Genomic DNA, 16,945 nt, shown 5'->3' on the forward strand with positions numbered 1-16,945 from the left:
GGCCGCGGACGGTTAACAACGGCCGGACACGTCCAAGAAAAACACAAGTTCGCAAACTTTTCGAATCTGCTCCGACTTCGGCCGGTGTTCGGGCCGCGGTGAGCGAACGAACCGCCACGCGTTTCTCTCTTTGACCTCGTTTTTCAACGAATTCGCGCAGCCTCGTTCTCTTCCCCTCGCCCGGAAGAATCCTTCCTCGTTCGCGATACGCTCGCGTACGCGTACGTTTTCTATTGCGGGAGACCGCCGCGTACCGCTGTTCCTGAGCGAGCGGAAGTCCGGAAAAGACACAGGAAAATGTCGGAACGCGGAGCACATCGACGACGCGGCGGTTCTCGCGAAATCGGATCGTTGGTCGGCGGCCGCGACGGATAGCTCGCGGCCCATCGTTGTCAGTCTTCGGAGTCGTCGTAGTCGTGTCTCGTCCCTCGTCGCTCGTCGTAAATGACGCATACTGTACACTGTACACAGACTGGCAGAGAGTAGCTTCCTCTTCTCGCTTCCTTCTCAACCCGACCTTCTTCGTCTCCCGCCCCCACTGACAGAGTATCTCGACTTTTTCCTCCCCTTCTCTCGTCTTCTTTTCTCTGGTCTTTCTCTCGCGGTCTCTCCCGTCGTCTCTCCTCGTCTCGTCTCGTCTCGTCTCGCGTCGCCTCTCCTCGTCTCGCCTCGCTTCGTTTCTCCGACTCGTTGAAAAATCGTCCGTCGTAAACGGGAACAGCGGTTTTATTGTTCCACGGCAGACAATGCCCGGGAATATTATAAAAACTTTCCGACGGAATATATTAATGTTAACTCATCGCTTTACCGTTAGGCAAACTTTTCGGTCGAGCAAGCTTCTGGCGTCTTTGTGCGTGTCTCCGTTCCTCTCTCCCAGTTCCCCCGCTCTGCTTCCTCCTCCCTCTCGGTTCTTTCCCGTCCTCCGTATTCCGTATTCCGTATTCCGTATTCCGTACTCCGGGCTCGTGCTCGTCCTTGTCTCCCTCGCCTCCACGGCTCCGTGGCTCCGTACTCGTTCCATTTTGCGACTTTAAATCACCGTGATACCGAGCGCGATTCCCGCGACGCGCTCCCGTCGATCGCGATACGATTCATCGGCCGAAGAATAGATTTCCTAGGTTGCCGCGCGAAACTTGGCACGAGCGAAGATTGCGCTGGAAAGGGCGGTCGAGACCGCGGGCAGAGCTAACTTATCTTCGATAGCGTTCGAACGCGATCCTATCGCGTGTAACTCGTCGATTAACGCGCCGACTACCGTGACACCCGTGTACGGCCGACGAAATTATTCACCGAGATTTAAAAATTCATTCGCGCCCTAATATATTCGGTGCGGTGAGCTTGTTTAGGGTGTGCAACATACAACAAGGTCGTAGAATTACTCCAGTTCAATGCCAGGCCATCCTCGGAGTCAAACTGACACCGTGGCGTTCGAACAGTTTTTTTTGTTTCTATGTGTTCCACCAATTACAGTCGCATTTAATTACATTGGATTGACATTGCCGCGATGTTCACCTCGCTGCTATCCTCGACCTTCGCCCTTCACTATCCGCACCCTCAGCGCTGAAAACGATAAACGAGAAGTGAGACCCCGTTCGATTTCGAAGCAATTCGAAAAGAGCAACGCGTCTGAACGGTTGATCCGACAGCGCGCTGGTACGACGTTCCCGGAAGGAAAAGTTCATTTTGGCCGAAATTTCGAAGAGAAAGACGCCCTCGTAATTATTCCAGCGAGGCGGAACCACCCGAGCGATCTCCACCGGCTCGAATTCAGGTCGTTTCGGGGCACTTTGCGCTCGAGGAGCGGAACGGCATGGCTCGGATCGGCTCGGCTCGACGCGGTGGTCGCCGAGCCACGATAAACTTTAATGTATTCGGAATTATTAAAATATATTCCCGGCTGCGTGGCGTAGATATTTTAACGAGCCTGGCCGCGCGCTGGCGTCTCTCCCGCGTCTCCCGTTGCGGCACTAACCGAACAAATTATACTCTTATAACGTCTTATTTAAATTTATATCGCGCCTAAATATATCTCGGCTCGCGAGAATGCCCGAACTCGTGCCACTCTCGCTACGCGTTACGATTTCCGCGAGCCGTACTTTTAGCGGCGAGAGAATCCCTCGCCCGTCGTTATCGGAATGCCATTGTTTTCTTTTTCCGGCGGTCGCGGCCCGACGCGAAACCTATTTATTATCGGGACTTCCGGCGCGGCAACGGCCTCCGCACCGCTCTGTTCTGCTCGGTGCCGGTGTTTCGCTCGTTGTCTTCGCGAAACACGAGGTGGCAAGGGGAGGTGAGGCAAAAAGCAAGGCAAGGGAAAGATTTCCGATAAAGTCGTCTCTCTCGGCCGAGCGTCGAAGCGAATCGGAATTCTCCGGCCGCGGACGATAATCGCTTCCAGCGCTTCTCCTCGCCGCTGCAGATATTCCACGATCGAGCGATGATTTAGGTAGGTAATTATATTCGGTACCGCGAAGTGGGATTGCTCGCGCGGCAAACAATTAATTGCGAACGAATAGGAAGGGGCTCGGCCCCGCGGAATATTACCGCGCTTATTTTTCATCCGGCCTCTCCGGGCGCGCATTTCGCGCCTGTTTTTAATATTACACCGCGGTCGCGAATGTTTTAGCCCTCCCAACCCGCCCTTTCGGGAAGCGGTATCGCGTCCGTAACGAATTTACGATATTAATTTGGCGTACCGCCTTGGCGATTTATTATCTACGCGGCGTCGGAGAGAATGAACAACAAAAAAAAGCCCGAAAAATACAGTACACCGCCGGGAGAGACAGAGAGAGAGAGAGAGAGAGAGAGAACCATGCGGCGATTGCGCTGGAAAAAGGGGCGAGGTGGAGGAGGATGAGAGGAGAAGCGACAAGAGGAGGAGGAGGAGAGCGAACGAAGAGGGTTAGCCCTCGAGGGATTCGCGACAATTCGCGAGGATGTGCGCGCGCGAGCCGCGAGAGAGCGAGCGCTGCGTGCAAGCGATCGCCGAAAAATGTACACCCGCGGTGTACGTCTATATGCGAGCGCGGCGATAAAACGATAATTCTATAATTTATTCCCGTAGTATGCGTGTACGTGCGAACGAGGCCGGCCGCCGATCGCGCGTGTTACGTGTACACGTGCCTATATGGGCCGCACAGTTGGCGTTAATATATCATCGGACGCATCTGCCCCCAACGACGCGTTTCAATATGTTCTACGAGTGTATAACCGTTTCTATAGAAATATTCACGCGCAACCCGCTACGCGTATCTCCATCGAAATATGTTCACCGTGTGTGTCCCCCGTACTCTCTCGCGCCGCAATCGCTCGAATCCAACTTCTTCGGATTCCTGTTCGAACAGTGTCGATCCACACGGTTTTCCCCTCTAGCGTAGCGCGGTTCGTCGACACGCCGCGACGCTACCGAGCAGCGCGCGTCTATGAGATTTTTACGACTCTGTAACTTTGGTCAACCTTCTAGCAGCGAGTTACCAATCAGCGAGAGCGAGGAAAGAAAAATTTCACGTCTCCGTAACTGCGTCCCGCACCTCCCATGTTGATTGCAGTTATGGAGCCATCGCGCTAACGAAGAAAACTGCGTAAGAACGCGTTACGTTAAGCTATGTCTCCATTTGTTACCCGAAGACGTTGCCCAGTTACTCGTTTTCCTGATTTTCTCAAATCACTTGTTTCAAAAGAACCACTGTGAGCGCGCTGCTTCGCGAACGCAACAGTATCTGCCTCTACCTTTGCGAAATTGTTCTCGAACTTTTTACTAGTCCAAACAAAGTCCCAAAGTTAAAAATTGTGTTCCTTCCATTTCCCTCTACACCCCCCTTACGAGCATTCATTGACTGGACTAAGTGGACAGGTTCAGAATTTGAAGACGATGTCAAAGTGGATCTCTCGTGCCCGCAACAAGGTTCGCAGTCAGCTTTTGCGATGGCAGTCGCCACAGGCGCACCTTTCCGCGAGCACTTCGTGAAGAGGGCTGCGCTGACCTTCGCCGGCCGGTCTTCTTCTTCGGGACTGGTAGTTGCAATTTTGTATCGACCATTAGCGCCGTGGTCGGTGCACGGCTTGATGGAAATTTATGACAGCCACTTGATTGGGTTCAACGTTCCCCGTATTTCATCCGTGCCATGCGGTGGTTGCCTCTCTACTTGTTTTGCCCGGCAGTTCGAGGCTTTGAGGTCTTAACGATCTGGCGGACGATTAAAACGCGCGCCGGATACCACTAGTTTTTAGCCGTTCGCTGCTCAACCCGACGATGCCCGCGACCTCGATCGAACGATTCGACGATTCGAAGGAAACGACCGACGAATTCACTAGCTCGCTCGTGCCGCAGCTAACGAAGGTAGTCGGCCGGAATCTGTTGGTTGAAGCGTTGCGAACTAGTGAATCGGCAGGCTGACTTGGAGATATCAAGCGCAGGGTCGCCAGATCAGGGGAATTAACTCGAAGTGAGGGGAAAGTTGTGATATACAGTAGAGGGGGAAGGTAGAGCAGGGAGACAAGTCTTAATCTGTCGACTCTGGTCAATCGCCGAAGATTCAGAAGACAATTTCTCGTTTCTCGATGTCGAAGTCGCGTTAAAGGCGAAACATTCGCCGTTTTCGAAGCAGGTAGGGGTCCGCGTAGCGCGGTTTGGTTTTCGCGTTTGTACGCGGCGCTGGTGAGAACACTTTTGTCGCGATTATTCGGAAAATATTGTGCTAGTGTAATTCGAACGGGGAGAAGGCTAGACGGCGACCACTCGAGGCTCGTAGCGGGGTGTAAAACATAGAAATAATGGTATAACGAGAACAATAGCCGCGGAGGAGGGGGCGAGAGCGTGCAGGAACGCGGGAAAGGAATAATAGAAGCGTCGAAATTGCCCTCGAAGACTCAGCGTTCGCGTATCGCGTATCGCGTTTCGCGTTTCGCGTTCGTATTCGTACGCGCTCGCGCGCGTGCTGATTTACACGGTCTCGAAGTGCCGCGACGAGAGGGCGCGCTGCAGCTAGCTAGCTAGCTCAGCTCGCGAGCGAGCTGGTTGGGCCAGAGAGCGTGCACGCATCACCGAACTTTTTTTACAATTATTATTTTTCCGCGTTTATTCCAGGCTCGCGTATTACCGGTCGTAAATTTTCTCCGGCGCTCTCCGAGGCACCGGCTGGAAATTGGCCGCGTTTCCAGAACCCGGCCGCGCGCGCTCGCTCGCGTTCCCCTCTCGGAGCCTCGTGATCGCGCGGCGACGAGCTTTGCAACGCTCCTCCTCGCCTCGCTTCATCTTCTCCGGCTCTCCCCCTCGGGCTAATGGAAACGTCGTTATGGTATTGGGTCGGATTAGCCGATCGAACTGATTAATTCCCCGACGATTTCATTTAATTAAACTCTCTTTGCCGGGCGCGGGCGTCGGAATTAAACGACGTTAAATTATCGCCAGACGCGTCCTTGGAATCGTCTCGCGGATTAACGACGTTGCTCCGAGGTGGCGCGGACGCTGGAAAAAAGGAGGATCGGTCCCGGAGGAGCGGCCGGCTTCTTCGCTGCCCAGGGAAAGCTCCGGGAGACAGGGTTTCCACGGTGCCATTTGCCAGAAAGAGAGGCAGAGCTCCCGTCGATATTTTCGCCGCGGTCGAAGTCGACGGCTGGTCGATCGACGTCCGCTCTTCCGTGGGGTCGATACCGCGGGAGGACAGCCGAGCCGGGAGATGGATGACTCTTTCTCTTTGTTCAGCTCCGAATTTCGTTTCGCAGCTTTTTGCGAACACGCTCCTGGCAACTGTGCTCTCGCTCCGACTCGACTTAAACCCTACCGAAACGACGAGTCTAGCTTCACGTGAACTTTTCCTGTCGAATAGGCGAGCACCAGCCGCGGTCGTTAGGAATGATCCAGCAACGAAGCGTTTAACCACGAACAACTTAACGAAGAATACAGATGCAAGTCTCTATGGCAACTGCTACTTTATAAAACTAGGAAGACTGAAAGTTTGTTCGTTTGGTGTTCCCCGAGCTCTGACGATTCGTGCTTTTTTTTAGACAGGATGGGACCTGTGGTTTTATCCTGGGGTTTTTGGTTAAAAGTCTCCTAGAGCAGTGTTGATCTCCACTTTAGCTATCCTGATTGTTATTCAACAAGAAAATTTTTAAATAACTTGTGCGGCTTCTGAGATACATTATTAGCTTCATCTTGAGTGTGATATTAAGTTCTGACGATTCGTGCAACCATCCTTGCTGTTTTCATACGATTTGTCGGATTCGTGGTTGCACGGTAGGTGACCAATCGGCGATCGTCGTGACCGCCTGGGGTTTTTCATGTTCGAATTGCTTCGGTGCCCGTTGGATCGAGCAGGTGGCAGGACTGCTCGAGGTGTTACGGAATCGGAACGCGTGAAATACGGATCGCAACATTCTTTCTCTCCCCGTCCCCCTCTCTCTCTCTCTCCCTCTCGCGGAGTGCTGTCGGAAGCCTACCGCACGGAACGTTTCAGGAATCGAAATGAAAACGCGGTCGAGCAAGCATCCATAAAAACCCTTTCGCCCCCAGCAATTAGCAATAAAGTTTTCATCGTTTAATAAAGGTCGGTACAAATAAATGGGACGATAAAAAATCGGCGTACAATACGCTCGCGCGCGGTGGTAGATCGCGCGAGCGCGAGCGCGAACGCGCACGCTGCCCTGTCCCTCCCCAAGAGCGCGACAGATATATAATTCTCGGATGTACGTGCAGAGACTGTATCCCGATGAATGCGCGACCGTACCGCCAGATTTCCCGTGTCCGTTTTATTGTACCGGGCCGGCTTTACGAGATCGTCGTTTTATTTCGTTTATCGTATATAAAAAATATATATCCCGGGACTATGGCGCTCGTTTCCTGCGATGCATCGATGGATCCGCTCTCCCTTCCGCCGCGGCGAGGCCGGAATCCTCGAGTTATGGAACCTAGTCGCGCGAACCGACGAAAAATCGCGTCGAATCGTAGTCCGAGACGTGTCTTGCCGCACGTCCGTGTTCTTTCACCGTTTTATTTGTCCGATCGGTTCGTCGATCGAAAGGTCCGTATCGCCGCGGCGGAAAAATCCGCGAGAGATCCCGGTAAAAGGGAAAAGGATCCCGTCGAAACGGTTTAACGAGGCAGGGGGAGAAAGACGGGGGGGGGGGGGGAAGAGGTAGGGCAGCGGACAGACGAGCGAGTGGAAGCAGAGATACATTCCACCCGAGGCAACGCGAATACGCGAATACGCGTGCGTCCGTGCGTGCGGCAGCAGCTTCAGGAACGGCAGTGGCAGTGCGACGATGGTAGCGGCCAACACGGCCGAGGAATAGAGGGACGAAGCGAGGAAGCGTGAATGGAAGAGCCGCGGGGCACGCCGGGAGTGAGAGCCGGAAAAATATGTCATCGTTTCATCGACAGTCATCACAAAGAACTGAACGAACGAACGAACGAACGAACGAACGAACGGACGGATCGACGAACGAATCGAACGAGCGAACCAACGAGCGGAGGCGAGTCGAGCCGGTATAGGGAACGATTCGTGGCGTCGAACCGCGTATCGTGTGCGTACACCGCTCTCGTGTACGTCTCCCCTTCCTTCGATTTCTTTCATCGCGCACCACCCTCTCCTATACCCTCTTTTTTCCCTTCGCCTGGTTCTCCACCTCCGTCTCCGGTCTGCGCCACACTCCACCTCCGCATCTCCGTCGATGCAGTCATTGTGCGCTGCTCATCCCGGTGTATTGTCATTCGAAACAATGATTTCATAAAAATACACGCAAGCATGCCTGGCTGCGTGCCTGCCTGCCTGCCTGCCTGCCTGCTTGCCTTCGTGCATACGTGCGTGCGTGAGAGCCTGCGTGCGTGCACGACCGCTCAGCTATACATACCGCCGACAGAGATGTAACCCACGGGATGCGAGAACCACGGGAGTAGGGGAGTCCAAGAATACCGATCGAGGAGCGCTCGATTTACGAGAAAAATACTCGTTCGACTCTGGAGACGAACGCTGGAACGGGAGAGAGAGGGGGGGACAGAGAAAACATAAAGGGGCACGCAGGAGAAAGAACAAAAACGAAAGAAACCGAAGGGAGAGGGACTTCGCGAACCAGCTGTCGCGGTCTCGAGAAGAAGCGCGCGGGCGCGGGCTGCCTCGCGTACCCGCATCGCAATCGAATTTTTCATAATCGACGGCCGACGATTTTTCGGTCTCGCGGAAAGCATCGGCAATTTCGCGAAATCGATGCGAAACGAATTTGCCGGATAACGATCGTTCCCTCGGAATCAGCGACGTCGTTTTTAACGGTACACGCGTTTCCTCTTTTTTCGCCTTTCCCGTTCCTCGTTCCCGTGGTCTCTCGCTCTCGCCCTCTCTCGTTCCCTCTCTCCGGTTCGATTCTTTTTGCTCGGGAAACGCATCGGCCGCGAAAAAGTAGAAAACGCGGCGCGATGGGTTGACCGGTGTGCCGGTGGCTCGATATCGCGGAATATCGGGATATCGAGTATCCGACATCGAGAAATTCTTCGGTTTAACGCGGTGCCGCGAAAAGTTCGGCTTGACATAGGGGCGGAAGGTTAAGGGGGTGAGTAAAAGGGACGAGGCTAGGGGCGTTTTTCGGGCTTCGTGACGCCGTATGCAACAGGTTATAGTTTTTGGCACACACCGCCGCTTCGCCCTTTCCCGTTCCCTCTCTTTCTCGCCCTTCTCACGGCTCTCGCTCTCTCGCCCTCTCTCCTCCCATCGCGGTCTCTCGCGTTCTCGTCCTTTCGCTCGCGCTCTTTTTCCGTACGCTATTCCGTCCACGGAATTTCCCTTATTCGACTCGCGTTTACCGGCGGATTCGCCCCGTCGCGTCGCAGTCGTCTCTCGCGGGAGATCGTGCGAAAAACCAGCCTTTTGTCGTCACCCAAATACAGTCGCTTCTGATTCCGCCGCAACCGATTCGGTCTTTGCCGAGTGTGTTTCGGCTGCGTCTCTCGGAGCGCTGAACGATGCTGCGCCTAGACTTCACGCGGGACACAGTGGATTTCTTTTGTGGACACATTCTTTTCCCTACCGTTGATGAGCAGATCATGATGATGATCGCAGTGGAATTCGACAGATGCGGGAACGAATCCAGAGACGCGGACCCCGGTTTCCCCGAGACTGTCGGTTCGGATTTTCTTGGTCGCGGTTGAATCGAGATCGCGATGTTGGCCGGACGAGGACGCGAAAGAGGATGGGATGAGGTCTGAAAACGGCGATTTTCGCGGGGGCCTTGGCACCGTGTCTGGGCGAGAACGATGAAAAAGGGGGGCCGCGCGGGAGGAGCGGCCGGGAGAATCGACGAACCTCGGATGGAACTGGAATTTTCGTTTGTCCCCTTTTCCGCCCTTGCTTTCGTTTCTTTTTTTTCTTTTTTTTTGTCAAGCGAGCCCTCGCGGCACTGCGCCGCGTCGAAAAAAAGCCCGATTTTTTCCTCGCTACACTTCTGTGTTATTTGCTTTATGGAACGCCTGTTACAGATAAATATAATAGGCATTCATCGCCGCGTATTGTCCCCGACGAAGCGCCGTGCGCGCCGGGGCTTTTACATTTTTTCCACCCCCTTCCTACCCATTTTTTTTTGTCTCACCGCCGCCACCAACACCAGCACCACCACCCTCGCAGAGTCACCACTACTACACGGGCATACGTCCACACGCACGCACACATATCTGCAGAGTGGTGGTCTGGCAGCGTCGCATCAGCGTCGCACCGGCATCGTGCTGAGCAGAGCAGAGCAGAGCCGAGCCGAGCCGAGCCGAGCGGTGCCGTACCCTATCGTGTGCCGGCACTGGCATCGCCATCGCCATCGCCATCACCATCGCCACCACCGCCGCCACCACCATTGCCGGGACCCACACACGCGGTGCACGCGAGCTCTCATTTTTATTATTCGCGTTTTTTGGAATTTTTCCAGTGGCGCCCAGCATTGTTTCACGGTTTGTCATTGTTATACGCCTACATCCTGCCAAGCGAGAAAGAGGCGAGGGCTCTAGAACCGGGATCCACCGAGCCCTACAACGCCACCTCCCTCCGCCTATCTCTCGCCCCTGTACCCATTCCCCCGACCCTCTACCTTCTCCCCCCCCGTACCTTCACTCTCCACCTCCTCCCACCTCCTGCTTCTTCCCCCGACGATTCTATCCCGGAGCTAACCCATACGGCACACCTCTCCCTCTGGTTCCCTCTGGCATCCCTCTAACTCCCTCTGGCTCCCTCTCTCTCCCTGTTGCCCCCGTCCGCCCCCTACCGGTTCCTCCGCCACCGTTCCCCGAACCGACCAACCCCGTGTCCCGACAACGCGATCCTCTGTGTCGCGTTTCTTCTGCTCTCGCGGATCGCGGTCGCGATCACGATGATGATGACGCGGCCGCGCGCGCGTTGCAAGAGCCAACAACTACCGTATATATATCCCGATGACGACGACGCGGCGGGTACACGGTTGTTGCAGATGAGGAAATGGATGACGATGACGGCTACCCTGCTACGCCCTCCCGTTCCTCGTCCCTCGCCCGTCGCCGTGCGTCTCGTCGCGGGGAACTGACTGGGAACCGAGGGGTGCCAGAGCGCCTGCCAGCTAACGGGGGCCTCTGATGACTGTCGAATGACTTCGGGCGCTATTGATTCCGGCATCGTTCCGCGGAAAACGATCTTTCCTGCGCCAGTTGCCGGTCCCTCTGCGAACCGCCCGCCCCCTTCGTCCCGCGCCGTCCTTCGTCTCGTCTGCGCGTCCATGGACGGTTTCCTTTTGTGCCGGGCTCGTCGATCGTTCGCCGGTTTCCTCTTTTGTCGTTCCCCCCACCGAGACCGCCGAGAAACCGATCTGCTCGTCCGGCCCCTCCGATATAGGTACACGCGGAAACAGAGATTTTCGCGACACGGGATTCGCGAGCGCGCTCGCAGTTTGATGGAAAACGGCCAGGCCGAAGGCTCGCGCGGATGCCGGGAATCGTGTGTCGTCGATAATCCGAGAAACGAGAACGAAATCGAAAATAAATGCTCGCGGTACGTCGGCGAGATCGGCCGTTAAAATCGTTCGGTGAGGAACGACCAATTAAAGTGACGATTCCGTGGACCGCTTGTGCACAGCTAACCGAGAGAGAGAGAGAGAGAGGGAGAGGGAGAGAGATGGGGATCGGGGGCGGTATCTCCGGACGATGTCGGATCCGATCGTGAATCCGCTACGATCGGTCGCGTATGATAAATACGATCCGAGCATCGACGCGATTGTAGAGGGCTGAAACGATAGCGGGAGAGCCGGCCTCGCTTCTCTCACCCCAAATCGTCGCACAAAATACGCGCGGCCTGCGATAAACGCGCGCGCGTTCGCGTCCTCTCTCCTCTCTCCTCTCGCCGCTACTCCGATTCGGCTTGTCCTCGTTGCGCCTCGCGCCATTAAGTATACCCGCTGCGTTTATCATTTCGGCTTTACGTTTACGTTTACGGTTACGGTTACGATTCCGATTTCGATTCCGATTCCGATTCCGATCCGGCCGGTGACTCTCGCGCGCGCGTGCCCTGTTTTTCCCAGCCGCCGCCGCCGCCCCGTAGCAGCCTTCCGCTTTTAAAACCCCGCGCTATCCGATCCGCCGAAAATTATCGTTAGTCGATGGACGAATCGCCGACCGATTCTCGCGATTCCCGATCCCGTGGAATTCGAATTGCCGGCGGTGCTTTTTGTCACGATCGGCCGCGCTGCGAACGAACAATCCCCCTTCGATCATTGCTCGCGCGAAACGATGCGTCCGACGGGGTAAGGACGTTTCAAGCAGAGCTTTCGAGAGCCGAGAGCGGCCGCCCGGGCTTCCGAACGTTTATTCGCGGTCCGTACACTTTGAACCGTGTGTCTACTTTGTTTTCCTTCGGCGGCGGTTAATTCCGGATCGAAAAAAGCTAATTTACTCGCGTGTGGGCGTTCCGTGTCGTTCAGACTGTCGGACGCGCGGTTCGCTCGATCCATTGGACCACGTTTTTTTTTCTATTCGAGAGAGAGAGAGAGAGAGAAATGGGGGAGGAGGAGTTAGCTCCCATTTCTACGTTGCATGCGGCCGCGCTTTTGTTTTCTTTCCGATCGGTCCGATTCCATAATTTTGTTCCGACCGCAATGGGAAATGCGGTCTGCGAAGAGCGGCGGTCGCTTCTCCTCTCTTTGCAGAGGAGGTCAGAGAGACCGGATAATCGGCCGGATCGGCTCGACCCGATCGAATCCCCGATAAAACGGCCGGCGAGAGAGGAACCGAGCGGCGCGGCGCGGCCTTCCCCTTGGCGGTGCAACCGGTGCACAGGGGCACTGCAGTTGTGGATCGGTGGATCGGTCGCGTGCACGAGCCGACCGTCAGGATAGAATCCCGTTAACCAGCTTTTACTTCCTTCCGGATGGCAGTGCGCGAGCCAACAACGCGGTTTTCGCTCCAATTTCGAGCCGTTCCTCTATGATTCCTCGATTGGAAGTAACGCCGTAGGGTGCGTCGAGAGGTTTGAACAGCCAAGGCGGAGGGAGAGAAAGAACGAGGGAGAGAGAATTGACCTCGCATTATCGGCCGGCCGATATTTGCACTCCACTCGTATTTGCGCGCGCGGCAACGGCAACGCATCTCCTTCCATCCAGGCTTTTTTCCCCCCAGCTGGCAGCAGTGCCAGCCGCGCGTTCTTCCTCGCAACCTCTTCGGCTTTTACAAGCGTCTCTCCGTCCGCAAGTCTGTCGCGGGCAAGAAACGTCCCTTCCGCCGCTAATTGGCAGCGATCCACGCGAACGGACGCTTCGCGGCGGAAGGATACCGACGAAGGCACCGCTATCCTCCGCTCTTCGTCTCCTGCCGACGCTGATCGCTTTCTCGCTGTCCGTCCAAAGTAGTCCCTAATGCACGAGTAAGATCCTCCGGACCCTTTAGGCAGACCGCGAGGAATCAATTGTCATGCTCCACCACCGGGATTGGAATTCCCCTTTCGGTCAGCAATCTGTGTTACGAATTGTTGTTTCACGAAGTGGAAAGAATTTCTCGAGTTCAATGTTCATCCACAATATTAACCACAATGAACCTAGAAACATTGTCTGCTCGAAGAAGAGTGTCCGACCAGAGCTTTATTTTTAATTTAATTAATAATTGTATTGATTGTCCCCCTCTGCTTGCGCAAATCAATTTCTATGTACCTGAACGTGTATTGAGAACTAGAGCAGGATTTCAGACCCTTAAAGCCAGATCTACCTATGGATTTTGGTGAGAGGACTGTGTTAGGGTGCGATCACAGTGGATCCGATGTCGGACGTTGTGTCTCTTTCTCGCACGTTCGGAGAAAGAGACAGATGCAGATCTAAACTCCAGGCAGTTGCCCCACAACCGTCTTAGAAAAAAGTCGCGATTAGTAAAGTGGACATTATGTCACAGATCCTAAACAAATTCGCTACACGCGATACAATGACGCAAAGACTCGTTTCAACTCGTTATGAATCTGTACAACTAATTCTGTTTCGCGCGGCACCGGAACCTTTCCTCGTCTTCGAGACGGGTCGGGAGATTGGGGAGTCGACCCTCATTTTTCACAACCGCGATCGATACTTCCGCTTTGAGTGAAACAGCCGTTAAGAAGCTGTTTTTCGTAAAATCCCCCGCACGAACGCAAAGGTGGCGTAACAAATGCCCGCGGAGCGGATCGGATTGGTGAAGGTGACGCGGCGCGGGGTTGGAGGGCTCGGTGGATCGGGGAAGGAAAAAGATAAAAAGCTCGAGGAGGAGAGGAGAGGAGAGGAGAAGAGAAGAGAGCAGAGAGACTGCAGAGAGCCGAGAGCCGAGAGAAGGGTACTCGCGAGGCTCGCGTCCGTGTTGGTCGGATGGGTGCTCGTCTGCGCGCGGGGCCGGTGCAGCAGCTTACGGGTTATTCAAATGAACGGTAAAAATCATCCATAACCGAGGGTAGAAGGCACCCTGGTATTGGTTATATTTAAATGGGTTTAATGCCCCGGCCGTACCCTCGACCAGCCGGCAACCGTCCTGCGTCTATCCTCTGCTCTCCCTCGGCCGCGCGCGCGATCCATTCTCATCCTCCGTCGCCACCTACGTTCCACCTCTTGCACCCTTTCTCCGCACCCTCTCCTTCTCCCTGTGTCCCCCTTCACCCTGTTCTGCCCCCTCCTCCGACCTCTCGGTCTCCGTCCGCAGAGCCCCACACCCCAGCCATACCGCGGCTCGAGGGTAAAAGTACGCCGTCGATAAAAAGCAAGTGTGCCGACGCGGTGAAGGAGAGCGAGAAAGAGAAAGAGAGAGAGAGAAAGCACGAGAAGGGGGCAACGTAGGGGCACGAGAGCGCGCGAGGGCAAAGACGGAGCGCGACAGGCACGCGGAGACAGAAGCCGGAACGCGACCGCGTCGAAAAGAGACGGCCGAAACGGAAAGGGGTAAGAGAACGAGAAGAGTCGAGAGGCCGTCGCGCGCGGCGAAGGGAAGAGGAAGGGCTTGAGGGAAGTCGGTGTCATTTTCATTCTTCCGCCTTTCTCTTCCTCTTCTCCGGCACCTTTTTTTCCTTCTACGCCGGCTGTACTCTCAACAATTAGGTATATCTCGGGCCGCCCTCGACATTGTTTTCGCGGCATCTCGAGTGAGCTTTTCGCTCGAGATTCTTTCGACGCGGCGCGGTGCGGCTCGGCTCGGCGTTGCGCTCGCATCCTCCTCCTCCTCCTCCTTCTCATCCCCGTCTCTTCTTTTCTCCCGGCCTCTTCATTGATGGTTCTCGCGCGCGTACCCCCGCTCAAGGATTCAGGATCTCGTTTGATCGGCTTCTAGGATCTAGGATTCGCGGAAGGCCGCCGCCGATACAAAGTGGAAATGGCGAACGAAAAGCAAATATTTTTTCATCTAGACGGACGGGAGAGGTTGCGCTCGCGGCCGTTCGGTAGCCCGATCTACCGCTAATCCGGCCTCCGCAAAACGGTATCGGATTTTTGCGCCGTTTGCGGCTCTGGTAAAAAAGGCGGAAAAATCGGCGCTCGCAAAAAAATCCAGAGATACGCGAAGAGACGGCCGCGATACGGCGCGGCGGGATATAGGGTGCCGCGAGGGGTTGCGAGGGATTGCGACCGGGGGGACCAAGGGGGTTGGTGACGCGCGGCGTTGCAGGGGGGGTGGTGGTGGTTGCGGATGAACGAAAAGCCGCGATCGGACGCGGAAACAAAAATTGCGTGTAGCTTCCGAGCGACAATAATTGAAACGGCGCGTAACACCGTCCGAATCCTCGGAACCCATTTTATATTTTAATCGTACTTCGATAGGCTCGTCGCGACCCTGTGTCTCGTCTCGATATCGCTCGGCCGCGCACCGGTTGTTCCCTTTGTGCGTTCCTCGACCACGCGCTTTGACGCGATCTCCGACGTCTCGTTGCTCTCTCGACGCCTCGCACGGTTCAACGTCGATTATCGAACGGCCTATCCGTCTGCTGCATCGGCGACGGTGTGCTGTCGTGTCTCGACTCAGCTGTGAAGGCGACAGTTACATAAGGCGCTGTGTCGCAAGTACAATGCTCGGCGCGGAACATTCGAAACTCTGCACTCGCATTAATGCAGCCCTCCTCGGCGAATTCGTACTTATACTTGCGCGAATCGTGGAATTCGCTTCGAGCACGATTTCCATACCGAGTCGCTTGTAAAATAGGGGAGAGTAGTGTGCCGCTACCAAGAATAATATCTTTGTTTTATCCCGACCGCAAAGAATATCCCGCCGAACGAAAGAAATCTTTAGCTTTCTCTTATTTTAATAAAACGTCACGCAACGATGGCTTACGAGCGTTGCCGTTGAGAAACGATTGGCACTTCGTAGTTCGCAAGATGCCAATCATTCGTCGAAGCAACTTTGTTGGGTGACAACGGCGTGGCCGTACATAAATGTACGTTCCCATCGGCGCGATTTCGTCGAGCAGAGCCGAAGGTTTCGCGGGAGAACGCGAATTCCTGCGTGTCGTCGAGCCGATCGATGATAATATACTCGCACGGAGCATTATTCATCGATTTCCTAATCGTCGCGTTTCGAGATCATGGAAAATAATTATGAAGCTCGATCGGCGGGGAAAAAAAGGAGACCGCCAAGGAAAAAGGTTACACCGGTATTACGGAATACGCGCCGCTCCGGAGGCCGCTGAAAACGATTCCGTTGCGCGATGGCCGCGCGTTGAGAAATCGATTTCTACGCGTAACACCTAATTGCGTTAATACGTATTTACGTCCGTCCGCGTTTCATAGTAATTTATTATTTCTGCGCAATGTTATACACATATTATATGCCTCGAGGTCGAGCTCTCGCGCCTCGTTCGCAAAGCGCGTAGGCGAAACCATCCTAGGCTGTGTCGTTGGCGACAACGATGACGATGACGCGCGGTTGCCGCTCGTTAGCGCGCATCGATAATCGTCGCTTAATCGATCTTTTCTGCTTTCTGTTACAGGTGAGTACGCGACAATGGCACACAGGCAGCGGCGGAGCCAGCTGTCAGGCTGTTTGCACGCGAGTAAATCATTCCCACCATTCTTGTCTCGCAGCGCGAACTCTCCGAGCGAAATCGACGACGAGAGGCGCTGCCCTCCGAGAAAGAAAGAGAAAGAGAGAGAGAGAGACGATCTCGAAATCTCCTGCTCGTTCGACTAGCGAAATCTCGGAGGCGTCGACACAGTTTATCTCGCGCGTTGCGACAAAGTCCTCGCGGAATGCCATAACCGCGAGCCGGAGTTTGCTGCTCCCGGATTAGAATCGGCCGTAATCGTAAAGATTTTACCACGAGAAGGCGGCCGGAGAAACGGGTACCGCGAGCCTCGTTATTTACGATTTTTAATATACCGAGAATCGCAACCCGGCCGCCCGTCGTCTATCCGCTCGTCCATCCGCTTCGCTCGGATATGAATAAACATTAAATTCCTCTTTACTCCTTTTAATAACTTTTTATACTTCATATTTTATTAATGCGAGACATTCCAATCGGGC

General features: G+C 54.8%; 1 protein-coding gene across 7 annotated transcripts in view; it reads left to right on the plus strand.

Annotated features, from left to right (window-relative positions):
• The window catches only part of LOC143212216 (protein bric-a-brac 1), a 270,719-nt gene that overhangs the window by 120,842 nt on the left and 132,932 nt on the right, over nt 1-16,945 (plus strand). For 3 of the 7 annotated variants that reach the window (XM_076430762.1, XM_076430764.1, XM_076430763.1), the window contains one exon: nt 16,413-16,475. The exons of the other annotated variants lie outside the window; for them this stretch is intronic. In XM_076430762.1, coding sequence (XP_076286877.1) covers nt 16,413-16,475 — 63 coding nt within the window. The remainder of the gene's footprint in view (nt 1-16,412; nt 16,476-16,945) is intronic. 7 annotated transcript variants of the gene reach the window in all.

The sequence above is a fragment of the Lasioglossum baleicum genome, chromosome 9, assembly GCF_051020765.1.
Source record: "Lasioglossum baleicum chromosome 9, iyLasBale1, whole genome shotgun sequence".
In the NCBI taxonomy this organism is placed as follows: domain Eukaryota; kingdom Metazoa; phylum Arthropoda; class Insecta; order Hymenoptera; family Halictidae; genus Lasioglossum; species Lasioglossum baleicum.